General features: G+C 44.6%; 1 protein-coding gene across 1 annotated transcript in view; it reads left to right on the top strand.

The window, feature by feature from the left end:
- CPA6 (carboxypeptidase A6) overlaps positions 1-23993 on the top strand; it is a 141664-nt gene that overhangs the window by 86296 nt on the left and 31375 nt on the right. Inside the window, exons 4-6 of the mRNA XM_019548922.1 lie at positions 2610-2724; positions 5212-5313; positions 7093-7197. Coding sequence (XP_019404467.1) covers positions 2610-2724; positions 5212-5313; positions 7093-7197 — 322 coding nt within the window. The remainder of the gene's footprint in view (positions 1-2609; positions 2725-5211; positions 5314-7092; positions 7198-23993) is intronic.

The following is a 23993-nucleotide window of genomic DNA, read 5'->3' as shown; positions in this document are numbered from 1 at the left end:
ATGGGTCTTCACATGGGCCCCAGTCCAACTGGACCCCCACTGGGGTTCCCCAACACCCTACTGGTCTCTACTACACTATTCCCAGGCCCCTCACTGGGCCACTGGACCCTTCTGGTCCCACTACACTATTTCCAAGCCTCACATTGGGCCTCACAATTTCCAGGCCCCTCGCTGGGCCTCTCTACAACTGTGCCACTACAGGGCATCTACAGCTTTCAGGGCTAATTGTGCAACTCCATTCCTCCCCTACACCATACCGCAAACCTCGTGGCCATTACTGCCATGCTCTTCACTTGCTGGGGCTTCATCCTCCTCAGCTGCCACCCCTTTCCACTTAGCTAGGCATTCTAGCCCAGGTCCACTGTGTCAGACCTACCTTTGGGGCACCAACTCTGGTCTAGCCCTTTTAGGCATTGGGCCTCTGGCCCCTTTGTGGCTCTGTGGCCTCACGGTCTGCTGCCTTTGGGCTCAACCCTTGCTTGAGCATTGAGCCTGCCCATGGCAGGGCTCAAGGCGATCGTATGCCCCACAGGCATTAATGGGACCTTTGTACACTGCCCCTTATAGTCCCAACCCAAACTGCCAGTGTACAGCTTCAACACAAACACTAAGCCCCTGGGCTATAACCTAAACAGTCCCCTCCAAGCCCACCAACATCCACACACAAAGAGAAGCAGCCCTCTTCCCCTTTAAAAGGGAAAACCTTCCCTCACTTTTTGTGCCAGCATACCTCCTGGCCCTCACGAGCTCCCTGAGCTTCATTGGGGTGCCACAGGCGGAACAGCAGTCAGTCTAGCATCCCCTGGTAACTCTCCCGGGCAGGAGCTCCTACCCCTGCAGCTGGCAGGGCTAAACTAACTTTCTAACTCAAGGCTTATATGCCTCCCAGGGCCATGCCCCTCCTGGTCAGCAGAATACCCTGGGCTGCCCGCAAGTGCCTGATAAATTGGCCTCATTGCCCCAGTGCCACAGTGACCACAGCTGCTGCACCCTGCCTGGCCTGCAGTGTCCCCTCGCTGGTCTACTTGTCTTAAAGGAACAGAGAGCCCCAGGCTCTCTGTTGCAGCTAATACGTATATTTATAAACTGCAGTGGTTCTCAACTATTTTAAACTCAAGGTACCCCTTATTAAATATCAAGGCCCCTTCCTCCCCTCCCCCTCCCCGGAAACAGCAGCTCATAGCTTTCACTCAGTTTTGACTATGGAAATTGAGTAATTCTTCTGTTGCAAGGAACTCCAGATGACCAGAGTCAGGATGTTTTTGGTACTAGGGATTCCGATTTGAAAGATCTGGGTTCATCTTGTGTATCACATGTAAGTGTTTGCACACATCACAGTGCAAATATTGAGTGGCACCACACAGCACTTTCACTGAGAATCACTGAATTAAAGGTTAGCTAAGGGGAAAGAGGGCCTTATTATGGGAAATGTTGAATAACCTTGCAACGGCTGGGATTTACTATTCTCCTAAAATATATAAGCATATCTGGTCTTTGTTTACCTGGATTGTTTATGTGGTACTAAGACGGCCATGAAAACAAGCTGTGTACCAGAATCCATCATCCAGAGGCTCTTGCCCCTGCATTGTCTAGGCTGATTCTTCAGTTTCTGAGGTCTGAATGCAGCTAAAGTTACAGGGCCTTGAGAAACAGTAAGTAAACACAATACGTGATCACTGTGAAAGTAAAGAGAACATTTAGCACCCCACCACATCAGTCTTCAGATACAATTTTATTTAAATAAATATTTTGGGAAGTAATTATATTTATTATAAATTTTATATGTATTATGTTTATTTGAAAAATATGGCTAACTTTTACTTTAATACATACATTGGTACACTAATTACGCAGTAAAGTGACACAGTATTTAGAGTACTTGCTATATGAAATCAGCCTATAATGAACTTCTCTTTTCCTGTTATTGTTTAGTCCTGATACAAGCATAGAAAAGCTTCTTGCCTACGCATTAGCATTCCCACAGTGAATGAGTGCTAGTATGAAGTGCACCATAAATTTACATCACACTGAGTAATATTTGGTTCATATTTTTGCAAGGTAATTTTTAAGTTACAGGCTGCACGGTAACATTTTCATACTAAAATCTATATGTGATAATTCAAGGGTAGTTTTTACATAACATTGTTTGCTTTAGATGACATATTACTATTCCAAACATCTGGTCTTTTTGTTCTGTTTTTTTGTTCTTTAATTGTTTTCCAGATTTTCCAGATATGTTTCAAGCTGTTTTACAGTCAAGCCCAAGAGAACTTTGATTATGTATAAACCTCAAACTAGACTACAAATGTATCCATATAAACAAAATGTAGCTACACATAAACAAATCAAAATGACTCTTCACACTGGTTAAGTTGTTTATACTATTCTATTTATTTTACTGTTAAGAAGCTGCCTGCATTTTTTAAACACTATGTTTCAAAACAATTGAGGTTATTAGTTGACAGCATGTATTATAAGCCTGCAACATGATATCATTAAAGCAAAAAAAGGAATAATTTAACATCAGCCTGATTTTACTTCTTTTAAAATGTGTTTGTTATTTTGCATTGCCAGGCTGCTTATTCATGTTGCTTTCTTTTTTTACCCAGGATTCTCGTATCTGATCTACAGCAAGCAATCGAAAAACAAACTGGATTGAGGTCATCTCGGAATCGTAGATCTATGCCAGGATACAACTATGAAGTGTATCACTCACTAAAAGAAGTAGGTAGAAATTAAGATGGTGTGTCTCATATCTTATCTATAGTCTCACTGATGTCTGTGTTCCTACCCTGGCACATGGAGATGCTAATGCAAATTACATATGCATAGTCCTCTCCAGCAAGTTTTCCTCTTTTTTTAAACAGAAAAATGAAAAAGAGAATAGATTCCTGACTTTTTTTTAAATCAATGTCTAGAGTATTTACTTTCAAGGTTAGATGATGCACCTTTAAAAGTATCATCATCCTTAGCAGTTTGGGGTGGGTTTTTTTTCAACAAAGTACTTTTCAAAGTGACCTTAGTTTAAATTATTTTGGCATAAGACTTAAACACCTAGCTAACTTTCCCTATGTGAGCAGTTCCAATGATTCAGTCATGTAATGAAAATTTTGCATGTGAATTTCAGAATTCAAAGATTTAAAAGAAAAGTGTTCCATTATAAAATGCCTAATCTTGCAAGATTTCAGGTGACTAATTCCCATTGACATAAGATGGCTCACAGAGAAAAGAGCAGGTACTGATTGTATTAAGGCTAAGTACAGACATTCAAAACGCCCAAGGCAAAGTTGATCCCATCTATGTGGGGTTCTAAACTATGTAAATTGGATTAGGAGTGAATGGAATCAGCCTATAATGAACACTTGGGTTGGGGAAGACAGGTAAATGCTTGCACTGGCTGAGGCCAGAAGGCATGGGGCGTTTCCACACACCTCTCAGCAAGCCAGATACTGCCAAGGGCAGCTGAGATTATCCAAGTGGTGGCCCAGGCAGCCAGGCAGAGGCAGCTAGGGGAAAGTCCCTACCACACAGCCTCCTCCCCCCCAGTTGTGCAGACTCCAGCTTAGAGGGAGGCGGGGCAGAGGGTTCCATTCTCTCCCCGCTGCCTCCTCCCCTGGCTGACAGGTGCAGGCAGGACACAGGGTTGGGGAGCACAGGCCTTACTGCCTCAGTTCTGTGACAGTCTGGAGGCATGGCCAGCTCTGCACTCAGCCAGAGCAGAGGAGCACAGGCTGCCCAAGGCTAGCCTGCCTGTCCTATGAGGAGCAGTTAGTGGGGGCCTGCAAAGGAGCCTGAGATGCCAGAAGACAGCAACCTATTTGAGTTGGGAGGGGATCTGGTGCAGAAGTTCAATAGACTGGTTTAATTTAAACTGATTAAACCTGATACTACATTAGTCCAGGTCTATTTTAGAACAGGTTCTGCCATTATTAAACTAGTCTATGTGCACTGACCATCTGTTCTGTTACAGGTATAGACCAGGTTCTGACCACTTATACCAGTTTTTGTGTAATATCTGTACCTAGCCTAAATTTCTTCCTGTAGGGAACAACTTTGTTAACATGTTGATGAAACTCACTGAAGTCAAAGGCAGTTTTGGCCTAGTATTGATTTAAGAGCATGTCCAATATTTTTAAACTTTTGGGTTGTTTTCTTCAGAAAGTTGACTTTTTAAATTACTGTAACACTTTTTGCCTGATGTTGTTGCCTTTCTTTCTTCATTGTATTGTGTGCAGAACTTCTGCAGCAGCTGACTTCAAAACATTTTTCACAGGGAAGGAAGACAAACAATTGCCTTTTAGACAATCTATGCATCTGTTCAATACATGTTATTGTCAGTATGTAATTTGTTAGAATTCTGTGAAAACTACTTGCTTCAGTTTGCTCTAGAAACAGGAACACTGGCTTGAATTTACAGGGATCTGTACTTCCTGAAGTTTGATTGTGGCATCTAATAATCTCAAAGCAAGTAACACAAAGTGTCAGTGAGTTCTTTCTTTCGTTTCAACATAAGCACCTTTTCTGTATGTCTATGGGAAGGATTCAGTAGCATCCTTTCTACATTTACCCCCCACTGTCTTCAGAGAATGGCCAATTAGACTCACCATCCTCTGAATTCTTCAGGAGGCAGCTAGAAGTCACTGGGTGCATCTACATGAGACACTATAGCAACATAGCGCCAACAGGCACAAACCTGAACATTACAGTGCATCACTACAGCAACATAGTGGTTAAAAATAACCATGCGTTCCTAAAGGAGGTACTAAATGATGGCGCAGTAACAACAGCGCCATAGGGGCATGTGTAGATGCACCCACTGTGCTGTAATAAGGACAAAGTAGGACTAGCAGAGGTTAGAAAGAAATAACTGAAACAACAAGCTGGGAAAAGGAAAAGATCTGGAGCATTCAGAGAGCAGAGACAGCACATATCAAAGACATATATCAAGAATATCAAAACACACACTGAGGGCTCAGCAGTTATTTTATATTAGCACCTAGGAATCCCAGTGAAGTATCAAGGCATGATAAGCACTGTGCAGACAACATGTAACAAAAAAGATAGTGACACCTCTTCCCCGCCTTACAGTCTGAATGACAGACCAAGACAAAAGAAATAAAATGGGACCCATCACAAGGTTTCCTTTACTCTTCATTCTCTTTTCATTAAAAGCAAACAACTGAGGCAGCAATTTTATTTCTATATTTCCAGATCCAAAATTGGATGTATCAACTGAACAAAACTCACTCGGATCTCATCCACATGTTCTCCATTGGAAAATCATATGAAGGGAGACAACTGTTTGTGCTCAAGGTAAAATGATTGTATGGTTTAAGTAATCAAGGACCACCTACATCCAATGTCAAACACTTGGGATCATACAAAAGTAGGGCTAGAAGGAACTTTACAAAATTATCTAGTCCCACCCCCTGCACAAGGCAGGATCATCTCTAACTAAACCATCTCAGCCTGTCTAACCTGCTCTTGAAAACTTCCAGGGATGGAAAGTTCATAGTTTCTCTAGGTAGTTTTTTCCAGTGCTTGACCATGCTCATAGCCAGAAGGTTCCTCTGATCTCCAACCTAAACTTCTTCTGATGAAGCTTGAGGCCATTGCTCCTAGTCATGTCTCCTGTGGTACTTATATAAATCTTATATTTATTTCACATACCATTTATCTGAGAAATGCTTAATAGCCATATCTCCTCAACACCTCTCAGCATTCGGCCCTTAATGAACCATGAAATAAGAATTTGGCTACTAACAATATAAAACTTGAAGTATTTCCCCAAATTGTATTCAGGTTACTTATTATAACCCATGGATTACTTATGCAAGTAAAATGAGCAGGATTTAAGCAAGTCCTGTGTTTCTAACAGACTTCTAGAGTGATTACCCTAAAGAGGAAAATGGACCACACGAAACTCATGACCCCTTCAGGATATTGTGCCACACATGGTTCTTGTTGGTCTATTGATGAAGAAAGACCAGAATGAAATATTCACAAATTAGACAGGACTTACAGAGGAAAGCTTTTTACTTTTAAGCTATATGTTTTCCTTTCATCTGTTATCGTTAATTTCTTTAAATTTGTTTTCATATCATATATTTCTTTCAGGGAAGTTTTATTATTCTCAGATCATAAATTTTCCTGACCCTGCTCCAGTATTAGTTAAGGGCTTTCTTTCCTTTACAATAAAAGAAGTTGACAGGTCTGAGTTTACCAGTTACCTACCTTGGCCTTACCAAAACTGAGCCATGTCCCTTGAATAAATGTACAAATAGTATAAATTCTATTATAGTTCACAAACAGCATTCATTTCTGGCTGTCCTTGCTTATTAAGGCCCAGGTTAATTTCTGGCTGTCCTTTCTTACTAAGAGTCAATCTAAATAGTATTTAAGCATCTAAGGCCCAGATCCTAGTCTATCTACCAAACATTACTTACACAGGTTTTAGACCCTAACTCACATACTTCTACTAGAAGTTGTCCTAATGCAGATGCTTATAAGCAATCCAATATGACCATTAGCCCTCCAAGCCCATACATGCTCTTGTTGTCATCATAATCCAGTTGGGGAAGCATATAAATGCCACAAAAAGTCTCACATAAGTCCTGAAACTTTAGTCGGAGAAGAAACGGGATTAATGACTGTTTTGACAGCAAGTCATGGTGATGCCACTTCTGCTTTAGACCAGTAAATGGTTTGGTAAGTTGCCCACAAGGAGGGAGACATCTCCAACTCCCTGGGCAAGTGCTCTAACCACTTAAGCTATGGAGCTAAATGGTTAGTGCATCCTCCTCTTCCCCACCTTGTGCAGATGAAATTAAGAGCTAAAACATGATCTGGGCCTTAAACATTAAGAGCTAAACCAGGTCAGCCTGTCTAACCTGCTCTTGAAAACTTCCAAGGATGGAGATTCCATTGTTTCTCTAGGTAGTCTTTTCCAATGCTTGACCACCCTCATAGTCAGAAAGTTCCTGCTCATCTCCAACCTAAAATTTCCCTTGCTGAAGGACAGATCCTAGTCTGCCTACAAGTGTCATGAAGCAAAGATCTGCTGTAGTTACTGTGAATATCTACACTTTTTAGTTAGGTAAAAGATCACGGCGTTACAAGAGAGCTGTCTGGATAGACTGTGGAATTCATGCAAGAGAATGGATTGGCCCTGCCTTTTGCCAGTGGTTTGTGAAAGAAGTAAGTTTTTAATATGATACTTTTGCTTTAGCAAACTCTTTCAATTCCTTATAGACTGCACACAGATTATAATTGATCTTATTAATAATAATAATGCCATCTGGCTCTTGCATTGCATTTTTCATCTCTAGATTTCAAAGCATTTTTACTAAAAAGGCTAGTTTCCAATTGTGATAGCCAGACACAAGATACTGACGTGTCAGACATATTGGCAGAGACTTGAATTGGGAATCTATTTAGAAATCCCAGAGAGCAAGAACTGAAATTCTAGTAATAGTCCAGGTAAGTTGACGATAACACTAATGGTTGTAGAGTAGTCTGATAAAAACTTTGTCTTTATAACTTACACTAGGAAAGATACTATCTGTCATTTGTGCAACAGTTGGAGAAAGTGAAACAGAGAGAAGAATTTGAGCCAAAATAGTCAACTTGGGGGTTCTCTGAAAATGCAGTGGTTAATTAATGTCTCCTTGACTCCATCCCAACTAGATTATTGTTCTGTTAACCCAGGGCCAGGCAAAGTACAGACCTGGCCTGCCAGACAATTTCATCTGGCTCACAGGTGGGTGCCCACCAATTAATTGTATATCACCCAGCTCACAGTTGCCGCTGCTGCACTTGCATGATGCCAAAGCCCCTCCCACTCCAGCTGGGGCAGCCCCACCCAATCCTGCTTGGCCCTTGTGGGAAGAGAGCCCTGGCCCCAGCCCCAGCCAGCACACAGCTTCCAGGCAGAGCCACTGCTGCCACTGCCAGGAGAACTGCTCAGCTTCCCCAAGTCCTCCTCATGTCCCTGCTGCAGTGCTCGAGGCAGCAGGTAGGGAAGCACCAGCAGGGGGAGAAGCTGCAGCTGAGTGGGGGTGCAGAGCCCGGGGCCCATGTCCAGCGAGGTGGCAGGAGCATGGAACTTGGGTCGGCCCAGCTCATGTGCAGCAACCAGGACTTGCATGCCACTGGCGGGGAAGCCCCACACAGTGAGCCAATGGCCTTCCCCACTCCTTGCCACCATGTACAGTTCCCAGGACTGCAGTGGAATTGGTGAGGAGCCCTGCGTGATGTAGTCAGGCTAGCTCAGCCCCACTCCCTGCTTCCCAGCAGATTCCCAGGAACTGCATGTGATGGCAGGGAGTGGGTCCAGGCCACTGGGTGCATTGCATGGGGCTCCCCCCACATGGCATGCAGCTCTGGCTGGGTCCCAGGAGCTACATGTGAGACACAGGGAGCCCTATGCAATGGAAGTGGGTCGGCCCAGCTTTCCTGCCATGTGAAGCTCCTGGAAGTGGCTGGAGATGTAAGCCACCGGGGAGCTCCACCTGCACGAGCCATGAGCTCCCCAAGGGCCAGCTGTTTGCTGCTGCTGGCGGTGGGGGCTGTACATCATGGGGGGACACATGGGAGGAGACACCCACACCTTCCCCCACACATAGAGCCATACCCCTCCACAACCACACTGTACTCTTTCCTGCCATGGCAGGGGGTCGGACTAGATGATCTACTCAGGCCCCTTCCGACCCTAGAAACTATGAAACTATGAAACCCTCCCCCCACACACACACGCACACACTCCCCACACCTCCTCATAAACCCCACTCCCACACACATATACACATGCCCTCATACACACCCCACACACAACATACACAAGTAAGATTTTATTTTTTATGCGGTCACTTCTATATACACTATGCAAACGCATATAAATCAGGACAAAAATCAGTTTGATTTTCAGCATATGATTTGGCTTTTTTTCCCACTCCAAGATGGTAACCCTTCCCCCTCCCCACAAATGGAGTACTTCTGGGGACAAGAAGAGGGACTTCTGGTGGAAAAGTTCAGGGGTTAGGGACAGAACTTCCAGTTCCAAGGTGGTGACCAGGGAGCAGGGCACCTGTGAAGGAGCAGGGCTACCCTTGCAGCCCTCAAAAGCTCACCAAAATTCATTAAGCAGCCCTCTAGCCAAAACAATTGCCCACCCTTGCCTTAACCTTTGATATAACTAGGGTCTAGATGTCACATACACACTCACACACCCATTTTGGCTCCTTTTCTCATCTTTCAAAGAAAGAGGCATGGGTAGGAAACCTATTAGAATTCTGCATTTCATTCAGTGTTATAGTTCAAGTCACCATTTAGGTTTTTTTCCCTTTTTAAGCCCAGTTCAGATATCTGAGAATTTTGCAGAATATTGTCATTTCCCTTTAGTCAGCAGGTTTTTGTTTGAGCCCCAAGAGATCTGACCTACAAATAAAGCTTGCATTGGAGCAAGACAATTTATAGAAATGAAATAATTCCCCCCTCCACCTTACTCTTTCCATATACACACAGAGTAACTTTTGCTATTTTGTATGGCATATTTTGTGCACAAACTATCCTAAACTGCTTTTCAAGCTTTATTTGCAAGCTTTTTCCTTTAAGTATGCTTTTCCTTCCTTTCTCCGCACTCTCTTCTTCCATGCCCCCATTTGATCCTACAGGACACATCTACATGAGACACTTCACTGCACAGCAGACTAATTGGCTGCTCAAGTAAAGTGTCACAGTCTATATGTGCACAGCAATAAGGATGGAATACATTAATTTACTGCATTGCCTGATAGTCCTGTCAGATACAACTGGTATCTGGCAGCACAGTAAATTACTGGTCTTAAACACATATGTAGAGGGTGATGTCAGGATAAGTTTACTTCAGTTCAAATTGAGCCAGACTATATTCAGTCACATTAATTGCATGTGTAAATGTGCCCACAGTGTAGGATCCTAAGGAAAGTGGCATAGAGTTCAGTAGCACAGGACCTGTGCTAAGGGTCTGGTGCTAAAGACGCCACCTAAAGGCAAACCTGTATGCCTATTCATAATCCTTTTGACCTCAAGATATGTGCATACTGTAGTATGTGGTGATCAGCACCACAAACTGAGCCCAAGAATAACCTACTTTGGAACAACCACACTGCCAAATCACACTCAAATTATCCATATAAGAATGTACATCTTAATTGTAGAGTTAACTTGGGCTCTTGGATGCTGCCTCTAAATCCCCCACACAAAAATGTCCCTTGAATTTAATGATGCCTAAGTCTGCTTGACTTATCTGATACTGTAATCTGTAGGCACAGTCAGCTATGGGATATGCTCCCAGAAGTCTTAGCAATGCATAGGGTGAGCCTGGCACCAGTGAAGGCATAGTAACTTGGATACGGGTCTTCAGCATGTCTGCTTATACTTGGGCTAAGCTAACTCAGGCAGTCAAATGCAAGTGCTGATTACACAAGTTAATGTTGAACCCTAATACAGGTATCCTAATACAACCCTATGCTGGTATAAGTATTTGCATATGCAGAGCAATTTACAGCACTAGGTATGAAGTTGGCCTTGAACCAAGGAAAGAAGGAGTGTATAGAAACTAAATAACTCCCTTCAGTGCCAAAGTGCAATTTAGTACTTTGAACTAAACACATTTGTAGCTAGAAAACATCATGAGGTATCCGTTAAAGCTCACACCAGGAAGAAGAGGATATTATCAACTTGCTGGTTGTTATTTAACATTTTTGGAGAAATATGGAGTCCCCATGTTTCTACAAGGTCCTGAAACATTTCTGGAACAAATACAAACTGCACAACATGGCCTCAGTGACCCTGGTGAACCACCACAAGATACAGGAGGTGGTAAGGGCAAGAGACATCGTATCAGCCATGGACTTACTACCTGGTGACAGCTGCCAGGCCGTGTGGGAATGAATCTTCCATAAGGACCTGCAGAAGGAGCACAGAGATTTGAACTGGCAGGCATCCCACTGGGCACTCCTCATGCAGGCATGGAGAAACAGTGCAGGGCAGAGAGGTTCATCCAACTACCTGAGGCAATCCCGCTGGCAGCAGGCAAAAACAATTGACCACCTCTTCTGGGATTGCCCATATGCCAGAGAGGTGTGGAAGAAAGTGGACATGTTCTTCCTGCTGGTGCCAGGTTTCAGAACCCTGACCAGAGCAGTATGGGCAGGAGGCAGTCACCCATCTCCAACTGGGGAACCCTCCAATGGAAGTGCTGGCAGGAAACCCTGGAGTGCCACCGGCGCTTCTCTTGGCACCCCCACAATCTCAGGGGGAGCACCAGCTGTCGCCCCCCCACTCCCAGGCCGCTAAGAGCCAATCTCCCTGCTATTCATCGCCTGTTCAGAAAAGTGATTCTCTACAGGCACTGGACTAAACAGCAAGGGACCACAACAGTCCACTTTGACCAATTCACTTCCTGCCTCAGATACGCCCTGTGGAAGACCAAGAACTTGCTCATTAGCAGGCACACAGACCTCACAGTCAAGGACTGTATTAAAATGGGACTGAGTAAAATGTATTGGTACTGCAGGAAGACAGAAGAAGACAATGGGAAAGAGATGGCAGACCTCATATGGAAGAGATGGGATTGGCATAGACTTTTTAGAGGCAAGCCCTCCGAAGAGAACAACAAGGAGGATGACAACGATGAATACAAGTAAAACGACTGGACAAACAGAAGGGAGATTGCAGGGGTGGGGGGGGAAGAGGGAGGAAACTGGGGGTCTTTTATGAAACGGATGTTTTAAGGGAATACTGATGGGTGCATGGGCGTGCAAGCGCTCAGCGTGAACCTTGTAACAGGACTAGAACAGTTTAATTGTAAAAGTGTAATTTTGGTCTGTCAAGTGAATCACAGCAGTCACATGACAGGTTGTTAGGAGTTCAGAGAGAGAGAGAGAGAGAGAGAGATTTGCAAAAATACGTTAAAACATTTTTTTTTCATAAAACTGTGCAGTTCAGGATTCATTTAGAGTAAAAGGATGTTTATATCTTTATCAGCCTTTCCCTTGGCTCTCATTTGTTCTCACCCTATTCCCCTTCTCCCTTTTAAAAGGAATAACAATAACTGGAACAAGAAAATAATCCAATATAGTGACAGTTTCCAATCATATTAGTTAAAAAAAAAAAAAAAAAGAACTTGCACTATTCGGAATGGATTCCCTGGTTTTCCCATTAAATAGAGTAGACTTTTAAATAAGAATTTAAGAAAAATCTGCAAGTTTCAATACACTTCTAGCTCTTCGTAAGTTTTTGTGCTAGCAAGTTCCTACTTTAGGTGGGTACATGGCCCAACAGCAGGCACACTGCCCTTTCTAAATTCAAGGGGAGTTTGGGAAAAATACAGTCCTTTGCGGGGTAGATTTTCAAGATTGCTGGGTCACCTCAAAGGCATAACACATTTTTGCTAGTTCCAAAGGACGCGAGGCCAGATTTTATATCCATTCTATATGAAAGAAAACCTATTGCTTTTACAGGAAGTTCTGTATATATATGAAATGGACATAACCATGTCTTTGAGAGTAAGAAGCTATTTAGAGAATGGTTCCTGAGGTAAATTGTGAAAGACAAAAGATAGATAAAGAAGCGGTTTTGTGTTAGAGAGGAAGAGAAAAATACAGGAGTAGATTTCATGTTGCATATTCATACCACTGTGCAAGAAAAACTTTTCAAACTATTCACCTCTTATTGGTGGTTTTCTTTTTAAAGGTCACACAGAAAGAAAAAAAAGAAAGAAATTCAATTTAAAATTTTAAAGCCAATTTTAAAAACAAACAAAATAAAACTATAACTGCATAGCGAGCTACAACCTGTAAGCCTCAGTATTTTTTATCATGGGCCTGAGAGCAAGAAGAATTTTACTTGTTCATAGACCACTTTCTGTGGCCAGATTAAGTGAAAATTGTCACTTTAGTCTGCACCTGCAGTTTCTCTTCTACAGTATGTTATTCCAGAAGTATTGTCACATGTCAAGAGAGAGGATCTAGTTGTCTTTTAACTACTTATAGTCTTTTACATAGACCTGTACTGTAATATTGTTACATGACGATATTGTAATACAGTAGGGAAGTTTTAGGGAGCTTGTACACATGACAAAAATTGCCCTTTTTTGCCATTTAACTGCATTACAGTTTTCACATGTGGGTTTTTTGGGCAATTTAAGTGTCTTACTTGTAATTCAAAGTAAAACACATCCTGATGTATTTTAGTTTGGATCACCATGAATTAAACCAGTGCATCCATGGACCCGTCATGTGAAAACAGAAATTCACCCAGTGACATACACTAAACCCTTTTGTCTGCCAGATGCCTCTGCAATTTGTGTAGTGAGCCCCTTTGTCCACCAGATGTCCCTTCAAATTGCCACTAGGAGAAAAAGAGAATACTGTACCTGCAATTTTTAGGTACTTGGGTATAATGTGTTTTTTCAGATGCCAGGTGTTGCATGCCAGGTGTTGTGGTCCACCCAGCCCAACAGGATTCAATCTTCTGTTCACCTGCATGGACACCCCTGCCCTGCCCTGCCCCCCCATCCCCACCCCCAGCTATGCCCTGGCCAGGGTGACAGTGGCACCATCATCCCATGATCTGTCCCTGGTTCCATCTACAAATGAAGAATCGCCTGACCGCCTAAAAAGATGAGTGCTTTTATTTTCTTTCAGAGCAAATGGCACCCTCCTGATCACAGAATTTTAGTCTATAGCTTCCACGCACAAGCTCACCTCACAGTCAGACCCATGGCAACAGGCAGCCCTTAATGAGAATGGCACCAATCAACCCATACTCTGCCCCTGGTTCAATTCACCCACCCTCTCACAGCACTGAGTGCAGCCAGCTTGTAGCTGTCAAGCTTCATAATTTGTTTTTCCCCTTGTGCTAGCTGCCACACCATCACAATTGCACAGGCTCACCCCACAGTCAGACCCCTGGGTGCTCCTGGCCCTTACTGCCAATGTCACCGTCACTAGGGTTTACATATTTCCAGTTCCAAAAAAGAGGTTCCTTCGCCCTGCCCATTCCATTGTCCCTCACTCCCAAGCCCCCCAAGCCCTACTGCTGCCCTCAATCCCAACTCAGGGACCCCTGACCCTGCCAGTATCCCTTCACTCTCAACCCACAATAGCTGGCCCTCTTGTGCCATGCTGGTACAAACCAGGAATTTACTGTTTTCTTCAGTTTTACAAGTTAGTTTAACAATCCTCTCTAATGGTGCAGACAGTTGTTGATTTGGCAATGATGAGAACAAAGCCAGGAAGCCTGGCCTGATGACCTCCTAATGGCTGACATTGAAAGAAAAGAAAATAGGAAAGTTTTTTTAAATTAATTAACATTTATTGATATATTAAGAATAATTTACATAAATTACTGGACACCATGTAAATACTGTGACAACTGTAATCAACAAGCAATATTCTTCAACTTTTAAAACCTCAAGCAATAATCCACGAATTTAATAACAACAACTTTTATTACAATAAGCAATAACCATAGGCATTGAATGTTTAAAAGAACAAACAAGCGATAATAATCAACAACATTCAACGAGTTTCACTACAGATAAGCAATACTGTTTTCTACGTTTTCAAGCTGGAGTGCCCTTTTTTCTCCTGTTCTCAGGAATGCCTTCTACCGCATTGCCAGGGTGTTGTGTCTGTGGCTGAGTGTCATGCCTGTCTTGCTGTCTCCAGCAACCACACCATGCAGGTATTGGTGGTGCTGATGATCCTATCTGTCTGGGCGTTATTAATAGGCTTCTCATGTGGTTGTGTTTTTTTGTCAGCATAAAAAGCGCAGCTGGCAAAAAAAAAAAAAAAATCAAGGAATGTGGGGAATTATGTGCTCAGCAAATCAGGCAAGTGGATAAGAAGCTGTCAGGGAAAACCACCGAGAAGTGCTTGTGTGCCTATCCAAGTTGTTGGACTGCAGGCCTTGAATGGCTGCAAACAATTGACCAGCAAAAACTTGACCTCCCTGCTGTCTGTTGCCCTGCACCTCCCTGCACTGCCTAACATACCGAGTTCGTAAAGTAGTGTCTGATGCCAATCCAATCCCCCCCAAAGTGCCAGTTCAGATGACAATTGACTTCAATCCCCAACCCCCTTCACCTCACAGCCCAGTCTAATCACTGGTGTCAGTTCAGATGGTAGTTGACTTAAGGGTCCTCCAGGGTTTCACATATCAGTTGTGAAGGACGATGTCCACGATCTCTCCTCTTCAGCAGACTCTTTAAGGGCCAGTACTAATGAACTGCTGCTGTCTTCCTTGCTTGAGGAAGCAAGACTCGGAGTCGGACATGTGGTCAGCAAGCTCTCAGTAGTGGAGGATGGCCTGGATATCTCTACTCATCTCATTGCTTGGCATTCGAGTACCTCCATTAATGGTTGGCGGCACCAGTAATGCAGCACATTACACATGGGGGTACCCTTCTGCCTAGCTCTTGCTACTTCACTTCAGAAAGCAGCCCTCATATTCTTGGCCTTTAGCCTGCACTGGACCACGGATTTGTTGTGCCCCCACTGGGCAAGTCTCCTGGACACATCCAGGCAGATGTGCAAGTGCACACTCGGGCTGTTACCCAAGGTGGGGAAGGGGGGTGTTGTCGTCAGGCTCCCAGCTCAGTGTGCCCCCATCCCCAACCATGATTCAATGCCTGGCACAACATCCCTTGCCTAGCCTCACTGGATGGACCTAGGTCAGGCATGTGCTATGAAAGGTTAATGAAGGCACTTCATGGCCCTGCTGTGGGGTGGAGGGGTATAACCCTTCAGGAATCTGTGGCTTGCCAGTAGAGCCACCTGCTAAAACTCCAGGAGCACCCATGGCTATGACTGTACTGAGAGCTGGTACATAATAAGTGCACGCTATGACAAGACTGGTTAATGGGGGACAAAATTTCCTTTCATGTCAGAAAAGATCTCCCCCGACCCCCACAGGTGGATTACCACACAGGCCAGCTGCCAGCTACTGTGCAGGGCTGGGTGACAACGCTGGAGTCCTAGGAGTGGCCATAGTGGCCAACAGCAGCAGGGAGCAAGCAGAGGGGCTATGTGGCCTGGGGCATGCAAGCTACAGATTGCAGCTCTGCCCCAGCTACAGATCATGATCTCACCGCTGCAAGATGCCAGGCTGGGTGCAGTACAGCTCTGTGCCATGACACCAGGGCGGGGGGGTGGAGGGGGGGTATGCCAAACCACCCCAAAATTGCACATAGCTGCACACAAAGCCGCATGCACTGCAAGCGCATCTGGCTCAGTCTTGACAAAAGTCCCAGGGCCACACTATCACAGCATGGCTGCTGCTGGGGTCTCCTTGGAAACTGGCCCCAGTGGCTGCTGGGAAATGTAGTCTGGCTGCAAAAAAAGAAAGGAAAAAAAAAAAACATACCATGGAGGGACAGAACCCAGCATACCCCCTGTTGTGGTTTCCTGGCCATATACAGTGGTGATGGTGGTCCATCCACTGCCCCCTGTACTAGTGATGCTCTCCCTACCCCTTGCCCCTCAACCTTCACGACAAGAGTTCCAGCAGCAGGTGCAGCAAATGGTAAGTTTATAATCGAGGGGGTATGCCTTGGCACATGCTAACATGTTAATATTTGGGGGTAACTCGTATCTTTCTTATTATTGCCTTATTATTGCCTTCCAGAAAACCCACGCCCAGGCAGATGCAGCCTGACAAACCTGTCACCCAGGTCATGCTGCATTCTGGGTTCTATTTAGGTAATGAAAGACATAATGCTTGAAGAAATCCCCCATGGCAGATTTTGTAGCCCATAGAGGGGAGGCAAAAAAGGTGGTTGTCACAGAATGGGTTCTCCAGGGATGGCTGTGATACCCCTAGGGCTCCTTGACCATGCCAATCCTGCCCAATGGGCAACCTCTGTCTCTCCTGCCACGTCTTGGCACATAAACTATGTTGTAACTATAATAAATAGGCTGCCCTCAAGTTTGTTTGGACCCCACTGAACCTGTGGGTTCTCAGACCCCTTTTGGGTCCTGCTCCAAAATGGATGCCTCTCAGGACAGCCTCAGCCTTATGGGCTAGATGCATGACTCCAAACTGCCCCTTTACCACACCCCAAGCCTCACAGATGGCATTCACACATTGTCCCTCCAAGGCCTTAGTTTAGCTTAGCCTCCAGTCATCGCTGGGCTCTCTGTAGCCCTGTCTCTCTCTCTACACCCTCTGGCACTGCGGTCCGCTCGCCCCCTTCCTCACCGTGCCCACACTGGTGCTGGGGTCCCCACACTGTAGCGGGCCCCTGTGAGGCCTCCTCCTTCCCCAATAGCCTCAGCCCAATCCTCCAGTTTACAAATAAAAATCAACATATGCGTCCTTGGGCGATAACATAATGCAAACAGCTCAGGGTGTGCTCTGTCCCTTTAAACAAATTACCCTTCCCCCCAGCACTACAGGCCAAGGTATCTGGTAAGCTCCTGAAGCCCCTTAATCTTACCAGAAGCAGAATGGGCAGTTAAGCCTCTTCACTTTGCTCCTCTAGGAAACCTCCTTCCCCTTTGGCTGCTGGCAGAGAACTGATTCTCTGGTCCCAGCCCTGGGGTTTATATATGCCCCAGGCCCTACCTCTTCCGGTCAGCTGACCAGCTGCAGGTGCAGTCTAATTCCCTCATTCCTGCTGCCGTGGTAACTTGCAGCTGAGGGGCTCCTGACTGACTGTTAGGGCTCTCTCCCTAAGCAGTTTCTGCCCTTAAAGGATCAGGCACCTTAGTGCCCTGAGACAGTGGTTTTGGGAGTATGGGCCAAAACCCGTCTTGTTTCTTCCCCTGCAGAACTCCTGGAAGAGCTGAAATAGAAGAAAGAACCAGAATAGAGACAATTGAATAGAAAAATTAGAATAGAATAGAAAAATTGGAATAGAATAGAATAGAATAGAATAGAATAAGGATAGGTGGTGGGAAAGTTTAATGTTATTAATGTATGTTGATGTTGGCTGATGTTTGTTTGTTTGTTTACCTGTTTATTTGTAGTTATTTATTTGTTTGTTTTACATAAGGCAGAAAAACATATTTTAAACTTTTTTATTTTTAAACAGTGCTTTTGTAATGATATAAATATTTTATATTTTCATACTGCTATTTATATTTTTATATTTTCATAACATGGAAATAATATTTTTAAAAGGAAATAAAGTTTTAAATTTATAAAGTTCCTTCCTGATGTGATGTGGGTTTTTTTCATAATTGGATTGGCATGAGGCTCTCTGCGGGCAGCTACAGCTTTGGGGGCACGTTTCAGGAGTGAGAGAATTACTGGTTTGTCGGCGCCCCCTGCTGTAATTGAGTACCAAAGAGATCAGCAGAGTGGGTTGTTATGCAACTCCCCCTGCTGTAACTTACTGTGAATTGTACACTGAGTTTAGGGGCTGGAAGGGACCTTAGAGATCATTGGGTCCAGCCAGCCCTCACTGCACTTGGGCAGGAAAAACTGCTGTGATCAGATGCTCTTGGTTTTGGCTCAGAGTCAGCTGCGATTAAACAGGTTACCATCCATTCAATTGGATTAAAAGCCATCACCTGTAAACAATGATATATTGAATTAAAACAAATTATTTAAAATTTTAATAAACCTATTTTATTTAGTTAGGATTAAACCTCGTTATATATACAAGCACCCACCCTTAGGTTCCAGTTCTGGAATTTGTTAGGCACATGAAAAACTCAACACTTGCATGAAGTCTCACTGAAGTCAATAAGACTCCTCTCAGTGCTTTATCCATCTGCAGAGCAGCAGAGGAAAACAAGGAATGAGGGGAAATCTATTGGAACATTTGACATAGATGTTTAAAGGTGATCTGGATTGAAAAACTAGGCAGCACTTACGTCTACAGTGAAAGTATATAATATTTATGTTATGTCAGACATCTTTTAAACACCTTAATATTAAAAAGGATTGTATAGAAAATAGAAATTGATGAAACCTCAGATAGGAATCTAATCCATCATTCTACCCCAAGACAGAATCAATTATACTTAACCATTCCTCTCAGATCTTTGTCTTACCTGCTGTTTAAGATATCTAGGGATGGGTATTCCACCATCTCTACAGGTAAATCTATTCTAGTGTTTAATTCCTTACACATACAAACTATTTGCTAACAGGGAGCAGACCACTTTTGCACAATTTACAAGTATCCATTTCTGCTAGCACTCATAGGGAAAAGATTTTTAGAAGAACAACAATTTGTGCACAAATACAGATTTGCAAATGAGAGATTCTATAGTCTGACTATGCTGAATAAGGTAGTGCTCTAATAGAAATAACGTTTGAAAAAAAACCTCTTCAACATGCTTACTTTTAAACAGAATTCACTTAACCACTATTTATTATACAAGCAATCTAAATAAAAAAGGACAATTCAGATCTCAAGTTACCCAGTGTCTTAATTCAGCATTTCATCATTGTTTCCCCAATTCAGAAATATGGCTCACAGCAGTGAAGAAGAGAGTGAGGCAGGGGCAGGCCCTGCACAGCCAGGGTGGGCATAGGATGGAGCTGCAAGCAGCTCATCCAGGGGGCATGGAGAGGGTGCGTGCCCCTGGATCTGCACGCGGGGTGGGCTGGGGATAGGGCAGCACCAGGCTTTTCCTCGCACAGCTCTCAAGTTGGGCGGCAGTGGTGGTGGTGCTGGGAGTGACACTGCAGGCACATGAAAATTTGCAGCAGCCCTCCTGTCCTCTCGCAGCACTGCTGCTGCTGCTGCCGCCACCACCCGCTCTGCTGCGAGCGCTATGCAGCCAAAGAACCATGTCAGGAAGAGCCTAGGGCTGCCCCGCCCCGCATGCAGAACTGGGGGTACGCACCCCCCATACTCTCCTGGGCTGCATGCCCCCCCTCCCTGCGACCCTGCACAAGCCATTCATGGCTCTGTCCTGCGCTCACCCTGCCTATGCAGGACCTGCCCCTGCTGCACTCCCCCACTCACCGCAGTGGCGGGGTGGGGCAGATTGAGGCCCCAGCAGTGAGGGAGGGAGTGGGACACAGGTAGAAGCAGGAGCTGGGGTGAGTAGGGGACAAGTAGAGGCCTGGGGGGCATTTGCCTCCCAGACCACTGCTTGTCCTACCACCTGGCCCAGCTAGGCCCACTCCCCCGAGCCCCTGCTCCTGCCAGTGCCCCACTCCCTCTCTCACCACTGGGGCCTCAGTCTGCCCCACCCCAAGGTCCCTTCCCATCCCCCCGCCCCTTCCCCCCACAAATTTACCTGCTGGCAGGGACAAGCCCACAAATATTTTTTTTCTTCCTCCACCTCCATTTGCCCCCCTTCCATGCCCACAGATTGACGTGAGGGCATGGGGGAGGTGGCGGCATAGGGTAGATCTTGGGTTGCTTTTTAATTTAAAAAGTGATCTCATACCTAAAAATGTTAGAGACCACTGGTCTACATCATTTAAAATATACCGTGTCCCCCAACTACCCCCAAATCAGTTGGGACAGAAGTATACATTTTTCTGCAAAAAAGTGTGAATAGTTTCATACCACCCTTTCCCTTGAAATGTACTTCATTGCACTGTTGGCTTTCACTATCGTCTCATATCCCGCCATATCAAAACTCTGGGATTTATTCTGCAGCACAAGGGCAAAATGCTAGATAGGACTACAGTGCCATCTTTCTAAGTCAGCCAGCTTCAAGGGCTTGCCTCCAGATCTCCTTACATCTGTCCACAGAAACAAGTGATGAAACTACACCCCATATTTATCTCTCAGGTTGTTCAGGAATTTCACCCGAATCAGTCCATTGCTTTGTCAATCTTTTCCTCAAAGCATTACCAATGGTAGGAAGAAAGAATGTTCACATTCAGGGTCTTTCCAAGGCCTTGCACTATTACCTCACGAGCACTAAGCCTTTTGAGTTTTCTCTTTGCATCTTTGTAACTGTATCCAACATATCAAAAAGCCCAGCTAAATCATCACAATTATAAGGTAGGCCACATGGTTTATTTCCAGGTAGGCCACATGGTTTACTTCCACTTCTGTCTACTAGCCTTTCTCTCAAAATATTAATGTACACACCAACAAGCCACATTAGCTTTCACTTGTGTAAAACAGCTGCACAGAGTACCCCTTGCCCATGTCTCACGTACCCCCAGGGGTACACGTGCCACAGGTTAAGAAACACTGCTCTGAAACATAGGTTTTGAAATCAGAAAAAATGATCAGAGGATCACAGCCATTTTTGCCTCATCCCATCATACAGGAAAATACAGAGGCCAAGGGCATATGCATGACCTTGACACCTAGTCAAGAGAAATCACATATGTGTGAGATGCAGACATCTACAGCAGGGATCCATTTGGAGTGCATCCAGAAGAACCAGTTATTTTAGAGAATGTAACAGTTCTTAATACTGTCTCCTAGGTTATAGGAACATCTCATCATAACCTTCCTAGGGGGTCAGCAGCATTAATATGGTTCACTTGACAAACCAAACAACACTTGGAGAGTTAAGATATTTTAGTCCCATTTAAAAGTTTGCACCATGAACCCATGCAGCCGCGCACCCATCACTATTCTACTGCTTTCACTTGTCATCATCATACTTGTCATTGTTGTCATCATAATCGTGGTTCTCACCATTGACCTCCTCATTGTTCTCTTCAGAGGGTTGCCTCTAAAATGTCTATGTCAGTCCCCTCTCCACCATGTGAGGTCTGCCATCTCTTTCCCGTCATCCTCTTCTGTCTTCTTGTAGTCCCAGTACATTTCACTCAGCCCCATTTCAATACAGTCCTCAGCAGTGGGGTCTGAGTGCTTGTTTGTGGGAAGGTTCCTGGACTTCCACAGGGCATACCTGAAGCAGGAGATGAACTGCTCAAAACAGGCTGTTTGCCCATAAAGCACTGCTTCTCAACTTGGGGTTGCTACCCAAAAGTGGGTCGCAACAGTATTTCAAAGGCTCATGAGCTGTGGCAGGGAAGGGGGGCACCAGGAAGGCACCTGTCCCTTCCAGCGGGGGGAGAGCTACATTCTGGGCTGGTGGCACCAGGGCCAGTGCCTGTGCTCACAGGGCTGGGAGGGGCCATGACCAGGCTGCTTGGTGTGGTGTGGCACAGTAGCCCCAGTCCAGGGCAGGGGGGGTGCCAGAGGCTTCTCCTTCTCCTCCCTCCACCTTGTGCTGGGGCCAGACTCACTCCACTGCCACTCACATAACCCAGAGCCACCGCAGCCACTGCACTCCAGCCTGACTGCAGCAGGGGCAGTTGGGGGCCCCTCCAGTAGGGCTGGGGGGGCAAGGGGTCATGGGTCGGGAGTGAGGGACACCAGCATAGCCTGGGGGGCAGGGAACTGAGGGTTGGGCACTGGCAGGGCCAGGGGGCTGTGAGTCGAGACAGACCATGGATGTGTCCCAGTAGGAAAAAGGTTGAGAAGCACTGCCACAGAGGACTGCTTCCCTGGCCAGGGCTCTGAGCCTTCAGTGATCCATGCAAGCTTTAGCATTGTTCAGTTGCAAATGAGCCCTCAGTTCAAATCACATAGAAGTCCAACCCCTTCCAGAATACATATACAAAACACACTTGCACACAACCTCCTTAGCTATAGTTTAGAGTACTAATTCCCATGGTCCCTGGGGCCCTATCAACTGTCAGCTCTTCCTACATGAGCTTTCCTTGCTCTGTACAACTAGTGTTTCATTTTTGCTTGCTCTTATGAGGGCCAGGTATCTGACCCCTAAATTCTCCTTCACAACCTCAGGTGGGCAGCAGCTGATTACATCACAAGTGGAGCTGGGTTTATCCTTTCTTGAAGGGCCAGACATTTTGCAATATACCTCTTCTTTCCCCTTAAAAAAGACAGTTTTCCTTCCAGGTAGCTAAGAAGCTCAAAAAGCAAGTAGTCTTTCTCTGAGTGCTTCTTATATATCCATTACTGGAAATGAAATTCAGGTCTTGCAATCTCTGGCATCTGTTTTAGAAACCTCATGCCCTACTTAACTGCAGCTAGCTCATAGTTTATTTTTTTTTAGGGCCTGTTACCTAGTACTATGCAATGCTACTCAGTCATAGATATCAGGCTTTTCAGTCTATCCTCTCAGTGCTCTTCATTTTAGCAGTAGAAAGTGTTGCTGCTGTAACTGGGCTGCTTTTTTTTCCCCCTGTATCCTCCAAGCTATTGCACTTGAAACCCTGTTCGTAATCTGCTCTTCCCTATAAATTTCTCTGCTCTGGCCTCGTATTTCTGTAATTAGCTTCCTCCGTTGCTTAACATCTGTCCATAACCATTGTTGTTCATCTTTTTTTAATGAGCCCTCTCCAATCAGCAGTTTTCTATTCCATGTTGCTTGACTTCTGTATTTCACATTTAAGGCTTTCCAGCTCTGTTGCTGCTATGAGTAGCCAGCCATGCTTCTCATGGAACTAAGCTCTGCCTCATGGCAAACATTTCCAGGTTCAGCCTTTTAATTATGATTGTGATCCATAATGGATAAAATTTTAGTAAATCATAAAAAAATTGAGTGTAATGCCTTGCTGTCACCACAATGAGGCATGTGATGCATTGTTTTATAAATAACTGTGAAAAATCATTCTTGTGCTTTGCCATGTTTTCCTGCTTTTGGTCCACAATGGATTGTTTTATTCTTTTTAGTTCTGTTCAACATGAAAAATGTTGAAAGTACACTGTATTACTTTCATGTGACATTTTACTGTATGGCAAAAGAGAGTTAAAGTGATCTTCAGCTTCCTTCTGTAGGGAAAGAGACAGTGCAAGCTATTTTTTTATTGTATACTCTAAACTTGTCAGCTGCATCTTCATGGCATCCACAATAATCTTATGAGGGTAAAAATGACTTTTGCTCAGATTGCAGCTATTCATTTTTCACACAAATGTACTTTGATAAAATAAAGGTGCCACTGCAGCTGTGTTGTGCCTGTAAGAAGAGTTTTTCAATGACACACACTAATGCAGATTTCTGTGTAAGTATTAATCACCAGGACATTCAAGCCATCCCTCC

This window comes from Crocodylus porosus, unplaced genomic scaffold, assembly GCF_001723895.1.
Source record: "Crocodylus porosus isolate Cpor-Errol unplaced genomic scaffold, CroPor_comp1, whole genome shotgun sequence".
Taxonomy (NCBI): domain Eukaryota; kingdom Metazoa; phylum Chordata; order Crocodylia; family Crocodylidae; genus Crocodylus; species Crocodylus porosus.
Note: the sequence above shows the minus strand (reverse complement) of the source record. Positions and strands in the feature narration are given on the sequence as shown.